The sequence below is a fragment of the Quercus suber genome, unplaced genomic scaffold (genome assembly GCF_002906115.3).
Source record: "Quercus suber isolate HL8 unplaced genomic scaffold, Cork oak 2.0 scaffold_55, whole genome shotgun sequence".
Taxonomy (NCBI): domain Eukaryota; kingdom Viridiplantae; phylum Streptophyta; class Magnoliopsida; order Fagales; family Fagaceae; genus Quercus; species Quercus suber.
The window spans coordinates 565,562-577,703 of record NW_027069520.1 but is presented as its reverse complement, the minus strand read 5'-3'; the positions used below and the strand labels follow the sequence as shown (position 1 = coordinate 577,703).

General features: G+C 35.1%; 1 protein-coding gene across 1 annotated transcript; it reads left to right on the top strand.

The window, feature by feature from the left end:
- The first annotated feature begins 43 nt into the window (after window positions 1-43).
- LOC136067018 (EG45-like domain containing protein) lies at window positions 44-1,217 on the top strand. The gene is made up of 2 exons (XM_065772230.1): window positions 44-152; window positions 937-1,217. Exons 1-2 carry the CDS (start codon window positions 44-46, stop codon window positions 1,215-1,217), a joined length of 390 nt encoding a protein of 129 aa, XP_065628302.1.
- The last annotated feature ends 10,925 nt before the right edge of the window (window positions 1,218-12,142 follow it).

The following is a 12,142-nucleotide window of genomic DNA, read 5'->3' as shown; positions in this document are numbered from 1 at the left end:
TCAAGGTTATAATATTGGTGCAAAGTTTTTTCTAAGAAGAAATATGGGTGTAATTATTCGTTATTTGTTAATGGTAACCATAGCCATATGTCTCACCTCAGTTGAATGTACTGTTACTGGGCTTGCCACTTTCTATGATCCTCCTTATGTTCGTGAGTATATTTATATGTAACCATTTTAGTCAATTGGTACATCCCATAGAATTTTAAGCAATAGAATTTCATTTAGATTGATGAAGAAAATATTACAAGTATACGGAGAGGCCGATGGTAGCACTGTTGAAATGGTCAATACAATGATTCGGAGTAGTTTTTGTTACATACTAGTGTGATAAGTTTTACCCAAATGATTTTTCGATCCATGTTGCCACAAACTTCAAAAACATAGATATAACCGTTACATGAAATTGCTAAGTTTATTGTTTTTTGGAATTTTAATTGAAATTAATTCTCTTGTTTTAGTTGGGTCAATTCTTACAACGTTAGAGTGATTGAAATGGGTTTTCTTCCCGTGAAGTAAAAATAAATCAATTGAGAAACTGTCTATTAACTTAACACTTTGATGAAATATATTTTGGGTCCGTTTGGATTGAACTTATTGTTGCTGAAACTGAAAACTGAAAACTGAAAACTGAAAATACTGTAGCAAAATAATTTTTAAATGTGTAAATAGTACCGTGGGACTCATTTTTAATTTTTTTTAGTGCGTGAACAGTGCCAAAACAGTGCATAAACAGTGTTTTTGTCTCCTGAACAGTAAAATCATGTGATTTTACTGTTCACTTTTCCGGAAAAAAAAAAAAAAAAAAAAAAAAAAAAGGGCAAAACGTGAAACGTGGACTCAGCAAAACGCTGAGTCCAAACGGCCTCTTTATAGAATCTAAATTGTAAAAATTCTAAGATTTACTTTGATAATATTTTATTATCCCATTGACAGCCTCTGCATGCTTTGGAAATCAAGACCAAGGTAACCTTGTAGCCGGAGTAAGTGATGATTTATGGGAGGGTGGAGCAGCATGCGGGAAATCATTCGAGGTCGTATGCACCGGTGCTACAAACCAGGGTGACCCACAACCATGCTTAGGTGAGGCCGTCACAGTTATAATTGTCGATCATAATCCAGGTGCTGCAGCAATTATTAATCTCTCTGCAGATGCTTTTGCCACAATAGCTAATCTTGATGCAGGATCAGTCTGTGTTACTGTTAATACTATTTAATCTGTAAGCCCAAATCACCAAACTTTATACTTTTTCTGCTTAAGGCATGTATAACGACGAGAATAAGAACATAATAATTCATGTATGCTTTCTTTTGTATTTGCAGAGTCACCACTTGAAGTTGACAGTGCATGGCCTCTCATAATAAACGTTTGAGATATATATGAAGTTGATCATGATGGAAACATCTATATTTCAAGCCCCTAATACTATTTAAATAAGCATCTCATGTGTTGTTCAAAATAATAATGGACTAGGAGAATCTTATGGAATAATATATTTCCTTATATTTGTGTGTGAGTGTGTTTTTTTTTTTTTGGGAATCTTTTAATAATAATTGTGTTATCAAGCTTCTATTATGTTGTCCATATAAAGCTTATATTATATTTTTGAATTGAAAATATTTTATCATATTCAAAATATATTAGAATCATAAGATGTTTGTAAGAGAAATCGCATCAGTCAGTGCAAAATAGAAAAAAAAGTGGACAATTTTAGTATTTTATACATTTTTTCTCAAAACCTACCAACATCAATCCATCTATAGGCTCGTTTATGGCTTGATATTAAACTTAATATAAGCTCACAAATAAACTCATATTTTACTAAGATTTTAATTAATTAAAAGTTGGGATCACACATGCAAATCTTATAGGCTTGATAATCAGATTAATATGGGCATGATATTGTACTTGTGTTGTATCTCAAGCTTAAAGGCGTAATATTAAGCTCAGGTTTGAGTTTGATATTGAGCTCAAGTTTAGCTTGGTTATTGAATTAAGCCGAGCTCAAACTTTTAAACTTTTTAATGTGCTTGAGCTCAAACATTATTTGTAGGCCGGGTTTGATCTTAAGTTGAGCTTTAAAATTCACAACTTGATTGTCTAATTTTCAGTCCAATGATTATACCTTTAGATTTGTAATATGTTTAAGTACTCACTTGCAAGTGTTTTTAGTGTACCATGTTAAATATTTTTAGGATATACTTATTCATCATTTCTAATTTATGAGGATCAATAACCTCTTAACTAGTAGTTTTAACATGCTATCTCAACTAGATAATTTTTAAGCTACAAATCTTGTAGTTTAAGTTGTACTTTCTAGTATTTTCAATAGAAACATCTAAGACCCATATTTACCTCCACTAGTTATCGAATCATAAAAAAAAGTCAATAATTTTAAGAGATGTGGTATTAGTATGAATGATGCTACCAGCCAAACAATATAGTGTTTCTAAGTAGTTAATTTGAATAAAAATTCTTTATCTCAATCTTTGTCTTCCTTCAAATGCATTTCCACTTCTTAAGAGTATGTGAATATTGTTTGCATTGTTAATTAACTTTTAACTCAAGCGGCACCCCTCCTCCCCTAGTTTGTTGGCTTTTCTCATATTTTCCCTATAATACATTAACCAATAGCAACAAGAACATAATAACTATTGGGTTATAGATTGACCACAGTTAATTAATTCAATTACCCAAATTGATTAATTAAGTCAAATTACATACAAAATTATGAAGATACAAACAAATCACCAAATGATCTAGAGTGCAATGGAATGTAAATTCAACGCTATGATTTGTTAACTAATGGGAAAAACCATAATGGCCATACCTAATTGATCAAGTTCCTTTATCAGTCAATAAACAATGTGTTTATTGTGTACATAGCGGAAGAAACGATCGAACTAGAATCTCATTCCACATGTTTCACAAACTTCACAACCTTTTGATTACATAAATCTAACAGTAGTTAGAAGTACATCACCTACCACTCTCTAGAGATGTATTATCAATATTTTTTTTCTTGTATTCACAATTTCCAAATTCTACTATATACACCTCTTTGGTCCCTTATTTTCACTTTCATATGCAAGTGAAACTTAAGCTATTAAGAGAAGATAAATTTAATCATTTTATCATATAATTCTAACATTAAGTATGCGTTTGGGTATAGAAATTATTCTACCCTCGGTCTGCGTTTCTGGCATTTCACACCTCTTTTTTTTTTTTTTTTTTTTTAGATTGAGAAGCAATTGAACACAGACCTGCTAGTGGGTCTTGTGTATTGTGCATGGGACCCACCACCTTGTTGACAATCCAAATTTGCACTGGAATGGCATTGTTCAGTGGGTCCTGTGCACTGTTCACAGGATCCACAAACCTCTTTTTTTAACAACTTTTTCATTAAAAATGGATCCCACAATATTATTCACACATTTAAAAATTTTTTGACTACTGTATTTTCAGTTTTTAGTAAAATAAACGGTATCTAAACAGATCCTAATTAGAAATACATGTCAGATGAGAAACCTCGGACGTGAGTTCTCATTCTAGAATTAGACAATATAATCCCAAGTAGCTTGTATCTCAGCCAAAAAAAAAAAAAAAAAAGGACATAGTAGTGTCCTTTGTGTAAAATGTAAATTGAAATTATATCATGGGAAATGGTACAGAGCTGAGGCAGATTGAAAACATTTTTTTTAGCACCAAACGCTAGACAAGTTGATGATCCCAAAAAGACCCATTCCATTAGAAGCCAGTCCAAATCTAAACCCCATGAAGCCTTAAAGCCATGATAGGAACCCAGCAGCCCAACTAGTACAGAAATAAAAACAATAAGACTTAAGTTTCAAACCTAGCCCAAAACTATACTAACAATCAGACTAGCCCAGTCCCTTTATTTACAGACTCGCAGATAAAAATCATATATACCATGGGTCAGCCTTTTACAAGGAAGCTGAAGAAGCTATTAGACAGGCTCGCAACAATAGAATAGTAGTGTTGATGGAGAAATACAAAAAAAAATATCCAATCAACTTTATGTCAAAATTAAAATTGATCATTCTATTATACTTATTCTCATTGGACGAACAATTCTATCACGGACAGTGCATTGCGGAGCTTAGCAAGTGATAGTGATAGCATTTTCATAAAATATATTTATTCAAAGCAAAACATATTCAGAAGAAATTAAAAGGAAATTCAGGGAATCCACATTCACCATTCATCATGAAAATTAAAACTAACGTGAATATCTAAAGGGATTTATCTCTAAAGCAAACCTACAAATAAATTAAACTAATCACAATTTTATGCAAATGGATTCATCCAATCTTAAAAATGCATAAAAATACATGGTCTTGTGAATATGCGAGTATAAAAACCTTAAATGTGACTTTTATCTATTGATGTATGACAATGATAAATGAATTCTATGAATAATTTCTTAAAGAAAAATATCTTTATTAAAATTCATTATATCACATTACACCAATCACTTCCACACATGTATATATGTTCACAATTTTATAAGTAAATGGTTAGAGAATGAGGATAACTGGATAAGTACTCACACATACAGTGTGAGAGAAAGAGTAAACTAGTTATCATTTGCAAGAGGAAGCAGAGGTACGGCCCCTGGCAGATTCAGAGTCTCAGGAAAAAGATTTATGGAAGAAGATTTGGGCTCTTAAGGTTCCTAATAAGGTGAAAAATCTTATGTGGAGAGCATGCCGAAACTCATTTCCAACTAAAACCAACTTGGTACGCAGGACCATCATTGCTAATGACACATGTGATCGCTGTCATGGTGCTGCAGAAACGGTGATCCACGCTCTGTGGGAATGCCCAGAAATTGATGTAGTGTGGACCGATGCGACTCTATGGGATTTTCGTTTCACTTCGGAGTTCGCTGACTTCAAACACCTGGTGGCATGGATAGTATCTCACGGAAAAAACTCAAGAGATGTTTGCCATGCTTGCTTGGAATCAACGTAACAAGGTGAGACGCCAAGAACCCAGTTGCTCACTCCACCTCTTAGCTCAGACAGCCAAGGATCATCTCCAGGAGTTCAAATCGGTGCAACCAATACCTCCACAACCAGTAGCAGTCCCGCGGGCTCGCTGGAAACCACCATCTGAGGATTTTGTCAAAGTAAATGTTGACGGAGCGGTTTTCGCCGATGAAGACAAGTCTGGCATTGGACTTGTGGTGCTTTGAGACTTGTGGACGTCTGCCTCCCAGGATAAAATGATCAAACAGCACGAAGAAAAAGCACTCAAGGCCGTGCTCTGTGAACTACTCAATGCCTCTTTCTCTCTCTTTGACACAATGAATGTACAAAATTCTCACTTTTTGAGTTTTTTTTTCTCTGAAAAGTTCTTTTCTCTGAAAAGTTCTTTTCTATGAATAAGGGACCATGAAACTATGCGTAACGTAAAACTGAAACACTGTTTCAGATCTCAACTACTGTGCACAGACTCTGACTCAATAATAAAATAATAAACTATTATTATTAATTGGATAAGTGGGCCTAGTCCACATATGCCTAAAGCCTAACCCAATATCCAGCCCAAAACTCATATTTTCTATTATTTCCAATGTGGGACTCAAGGATTTCCACCTCTTATAATAATATATTCAAGTGAATATAGAAAATATCAATTTCTTATTCACTCCATACTATTTTTCCAACAATCCCCCACATGAATAGAAATTGATAAAGCACAATGCAAATGACAATGCAGACACAGAGAGAGTAGAAGAAAAGTTGCTGTATCGGGAGAAGTAGCTTTTGGCTTTGAACTTTCCTTTGTGAAAGACTATCGGATATACTAGCTAACCAGTGAACATGATGTCTTGAATTGTTCAGCCGTTTGTGTATACCAAGACAATAGAATTCACACAGCTCCTTTTCGGACATTTTTCGATTCTTATAGTTGTGTTCATTTTGGCCCTGAACATATCCTGGTAATTTCATGAAGTGCTCTAAAGAATTCAACCTTAAAACTCTCATGAAAGCGGCCCACTTCACACTCATATAGGTGATTCTTATTAAGAGTATCCTGCTATACCCCACTCGGAATTCCAAGATATAAGAAACATTAAAAGCAAAGCTTATCCTGAACATCGCTTATAGGCATCACTATTTCATCATAGGAATGGGAGGGAGATGTTATCTCCATAGTGATAAAAAATAATCTCCACGATTCGGTTGTCCCTTTGAACCTAGATCTTGGGATCTCCAATCAGCTAGGTTGGGTTGCCATCCCGAAGACTTTTATATAATAGGCTTTAACCCCATTCCCCTCGATGAGCAGTTTACTTGCTCTCTACTCAAACTTTTGGTTAACGGATCCGCTATATTCTCTTTCAACTTTATGAAGTCCATGGAAATAATTCCATTAGAGAGCAATTGCCTCACGGTATTATGTCTTCGACATATATTTCAAGACTTACTGTTGTACATATGACTCTGTGCCCTACCAATAGCTGATTTGCTATCACAATGTATACAAATAGGAGGCACAGGTTTTATCCACATTGGCATATCCTCCAGGAAATGACGAAGCCACTCTGCTTCTTCTCCTGCTTTGTCCAATGCGATAAATTCTGATTCCATTGTGAATCTACCAATGCATGTTTGTTTAGAAGACTTCCAAGATACTGCTGCACCACCAAGTGTGAAGACATATCCACTTGTGGATTTGGTATCTTTTGTATCGGATATCCAATTAGCATCACTGTACCCTTCTAGTACAGCTGGATACCGAGTGTAGTGTAACCCATAATTTAGAGTGTATTTCAAATACCTCAAAACCCTAACTATTGCCTTCTAGTGGTCTTCCCCTGGATTACTAGTGTATCTACTCAACTTGCTGACAGCATATGCTATGTCTAGTCTAATGCAGTTCATTATATACATAAGACTGCCTATTATTCTCGAATACTCCAATTGAGATATGCCTTGCCCTTTATTCTTAGTTAGATGTAAATTTACATCTATAGGTGTTCTCACTGGACTGTCATTATATTCCTTGAATTTCTCAAGAACTTTCTTAATATAATGTGTTTGAGATAAGACAAGTCCATCAAATTTTCTAGAAATTTTCATTCCTAGTATCACATCTGCAACACCTAAATCTTTCATGTCGAACTCACTAGTCAAGATTCTCTTAGTAGCCTTAATGATATCATTATTGCTACCTATAATAAGCATATCATCAACATAGAGACACACAATGACATAGCCATTTGCAGTATCTTTAATATACACACATTTGTCACACTCATTGATTCTAAACCCATTTGACAACATTGCATTGTCAAATTTCTCATGCTATTGCTTTGGAGCTTGCTTTAATCCATAAAGGGATTTAACAAGCCTGCACACTTTCTTTTCTTGACCAGGAACAATGAACCCTTCTGGTTGTTCCATATAAATCTCCTCATTTAATTCACCATTCAAGAATGCTATTTTTACATCCATTTGATGTATCTCTAGGTTATGCAACGCTGCAATAGCCACCAACATCCGAATGGATGTTATTATTGTAACAGGTGAATATGTGTCAAAATAATCCACACCTTCCTTTTGTTTGTAACCCTTTACAACAAGTCTTGTCTCATACTTGTCAATAGATCCATCAGCCTTTAATTTCCTCTTGAATATCCATTTATATCCTAGAGGTTTACAACCTGGTGGAAGATCCACTAGTTCCCATGTATGATTTTGTAAGATGGATTCAATCTCACTATTGACAACTTCTTTCCAGAAAGGCGCCTCAGGTGTAAAGATAGCTTCCTTGAAGCTTTGAGGTTCATCTTCTAACATATAAGTTAGAAAGTCTGGACCAAATGATTTTGACATTTTAGCCCTCTTACTACGTCTAGGCTCAACCTTATTCCTCTCTTCCATCAACTTTTGATCGTGAGAGGTACTAGACATAAACTCAAAGTTTCTCTTAAGAGAACTTGATACTTGTGTGGATTTGTAAGGAAATATTTCTTCAAAAATACTGCATTCCTTGATTCAATAATGGTATTCACATTCATGTCAGGAACGTCAGATTTATGAATTAGAAACCGATATGCACTACTATTATGAGCATAACCAATGAAGACACAATCCACTGATTTTGATCCTATCTTTATCCTTTTAGGAATAGGGACAGCTACCTTTGCCAAACACCCCCACATCTTTAAGAATTGATAGGAAGGCTTTTTACCTTTCCATAACTCATATGGTGTCTTTTTGGTTTTCTTTCTAGGCAATTTATTAAGAATATAATTGGCGGAAAGAATAGCTTCCCCCCACAAGTTCTGCGACAAACTGGAACTTATCAACATTGCATTCATCATTTCTTTTAAGGTTCTATTTTTCCTTTCAGCAACTCCATGTTGTTGAGGTGAATAGGGTGCAGTGGATTGATGAACAATACCATGCTGTAAACAGAACTCACCAAAAGGTGATTCATATTCCCCACCTCTATCACTCCTTAGAACCTTAATCTTTTTGTTGAGTTGATTCCCAACCTCATTCTTATATTGCATGAATGCCTCAATTGCCTCATCCTTGCTCCTTAGCAAATACACATAACAGTATCTAGTGCAATCATCTATGAAAGTGATGAAATATTTCTTACCACCTCTAGTTTGTACAGATTTCATATCACATACATCACTATGTATTAAATCTAGAGGTTCAGTGCTTCTTTCAACTGATTTAAAAGATGCTCTAGCCATCTTAGCTTCCACACAAGTTTCACATATATGATTAAAATCAATTTCAAATTTAGGCAATAAATTTAAATTGATTAGTCTATGTAAAGTATGATAATTAACATGACCCAATCTACCATGCCATACATAAGATGACTCAAGAATGTAAACAGAAGATGCACTCTTATTATTATTAATAACAGTCATTACATTCATCTTAAACAGGCCATTGCTCACATATCCTTTCCCCACATACATTCTATTCTTAAAGAGTGAAAATTTATCAGACTCACAAACCAACTTAAAACTATTTTTGCTCAACAATGAGCCAGATACAAGGTTCTTTTGAATTTCTGGCATATGCAGTACATCTTTCAAAGTAAGAAACTTGCCCGTTGTCATTTTGAGCACAACCTTTCCAATTCCTTCAATCTTAGAGGTTGAGGAATTTTCCATGAAAATTTTTCTTCTACTACCCACAGGATTATATGTAGAAAACATTTCCTTTTCTGAACATACATGACGAGTAGCCCCAGTGTCCACCCACCATTCCTTGGTATTTCCTTCTACCAAGTTCACTTCAGAAATTACAGTAGAAAAGTTCATGTTGGTTTGAGTCACAACAGGATTCACAACAATTTTGTTTGACATCTGTGTTCAACAAAATTCAAACAAATTGTCCTTAAAATCAGCCAAGTTTAAGAAATAAATGCCAAAACGTTACTTTGCAAAAAAGAAAGTCAATCTTTCTGTCACACTGATTTGCAGAAAAGGAGCACGCACAGAACAAACAAACTAAACAACAGCCTGAACAAAACCCAGCCAAGCAATAATCCAAGTTTCATAAAAATCCTAATATAATATAATATATTATAAACCCACTAAAATTCAAACCCAAACAATGCAGGAGCCATTCGCACATACCAGCAAAAAATATAGATCAAAGCCAGTCAAACAAGGATTCGTATAAGACAAAAAAGCCCTAATTCAATAATATAAAAGGAAAAAGTAAAGATCAACTAACAACAACTTATAATTCAACAATCTCAGTCAAGCACGTAATCGGCGTTATTAAAAGATCAAAGTTCACGATAAACACAAACCCAGTTTTCCAAGTTTTGCACATGTATATAAACAATTGCCGATTAACGTATTTCAACGAACACAGAATTCCTTTCATCGTAAATCACAAGAGTAAATTAAAATCTGCTTTAAGATTGTTGTGTATTTATTCAACAATTTACTGATGTGATAAAGTAAAAGGAACCATACACAGATTTAACAATAAGCAGTAACACAAATAGATATAAAAATCGCACACAATTAATAAATACTGAATATATATAAATAGCAATCTGCAAATAATTGAAGACTCACAGACCAGATGCTTTAAAGGATGAACAATGAGATTAAGTCTTGTGTTTTACCCAATCTTCTTAAAGCAGATTTCGCCCCTCACACTTTTTCTGTAGTGCTTTGAGACTCGTGGACGTCTGCCTCCCAGGATAAAATGATCAAACAGCACAAAGAAGAAGCACTCAAGGTCGTGCTCTACGAACTACTCAATGCCTCTTTCTCTCTCTTTGACACAATGAATGTACAAAATTCTCACTTTCTGAGTTTTTTTTCTCTGAAAAGTTCTTTTCTATGAATGAGGGACCATGAAACTATGCGTAACATAAAACTAAAACACTGTTTTAGATCTCAACTGCTGTGCACAGACTCTGACTCAATAATAAAATAATAAACTATTATTATTAATTGGATAAGTGGGCCTACTCCACACATGCCTAAAGCCCAACCCAATATCCAGCCCAAAGCTCATATTTTCTATTATTTCCAATGTGGGACTCAAGGATTTCCACCTCTTATAATAATATATTCAAGTGAATATAGAAAATATCAATTTCTTATTCACTCCATACTATTTTTCCAACAGTTCACAGTGGGATCACGCTAGCATCGGACATTGGATTTCACAAAGTTGTAGTGGAAAGCGACTCAAAGGCTGTGGTGACGGTATTGCAAAAGGGGATAGAGATCTTAACGCAAGATGGTTTATTGGTTGAAGATATTTACTTTAGCTCGAGAATTTTTACTAAATTACACTACTCTCAAACTAAGAGGAAAGGTAATATAGATGCTCATAGTTTAGCAAGATATGCTTTACATGCATATATATGATGTTGTTTGGAAGGAAGATGTTCTACCGAATGGTGTCTCTGTTTTACAGGCTGATTTAGCCCACATTCATTAATAAAAATGCTTGGTCTTGGTTCTCAAAAAAAAAAAAAAAAAATCTAAAACCAACTTGGTACGCAGGACCATCATTGCTAATGACACATGTGATCGCTGTCATGGTGCTGCAGAAACGGTGATCCACGCTCTGTGGGAATGCCCAGAAATTGATGTAGTGTGGACCGATGCGACTCTATGGGATTTTCGTTTCACTTCGGAGTTCGCTGACTTCAAACACCTGGTGGCATGGATAGTATCTCACGGAAAAAACTCAAGAGATGTTTGCCATGCTTGCTTGGAATCAACGTAACAAGGTGAGACGCCAAGAACCCAGTTGCTCACTCCACCTCTTAGCTCAGACAGCCAAGGATCTTCTCCAGGAGTTCAAATCGGTGCAACCAATACCTCCACAACCAGTAGCAGTCCCGCGGGCTCGCTGGAAACCACCATCTGAGGATTTTGTCAAAGTAAATGTTGACGGAGCGGTTTTCGCCGATGAAGACAAGTCTGGCATTGGGATAGTTATTTGCAATCATGACGGACAGGTACTGGCATCACACTGCCGGAAGCTTCATCAAGCATATAGTCCTGGTGCTATTGAAGCTTTAGCTGTTCATGTTGGGTATTTATTCAACAATTTACTGAGGTGATAAAGTAAAGGAGCCGTACACAGATTTAACAATAGCTAGTAACACAAATAGATATAAAAACTGCACACAATTAATAAATACTGAATATATATATAAATAGAAATCTGCAAATAATTGAAAACTCACAGACTAGATGCTTTAAAGGATGAACAATGAGATCAAGTCTTGTGTTTTACACAATCTCCTTAAAGCAGATTTCGCCCCTCACACTTTTTCTGTGGTGCTTTGAGACTTGTGGACGTCTACCTCCCAGGATAAAATGATCAAATAGCATGAAGAAGAAGCACTCAAGGCCGTGCTCTGCGAACTACTCAATGCCTCTTTCTCTCTCTTTGACACAATGAATGTACAAAATTCTCACTTTCTGAGTTTTTTTTCTCTGAAAAGTTCTTTTCTATGAATAAGGGACCATGAAACTATGCGTAACGTAAAACTGAAACACTGTTTCAGATCTCAACTGCTGTGCACAGACTCTGACTCAATAATAAAATAATAAACTATTATTATTAATTGGATAAGTGGGCCTAGTCCACA

Excerpts from the sequence above, each read along its gene's own strand:
- LOC136067018 (XM_065772230.1), top strand. The coding sequence starts at position 44 with ATGGGTGTAATTATTCGTTATTTGTTAATGGTAACCATAGCCATATGT. Across the intron at positions 153-936 it reads CTATGATCCTCCTTATGTTC|CCTCTGCATGCTTTGGAAAT; the intron begins GTGAGTATATTT and ends TCCCATTGACAG.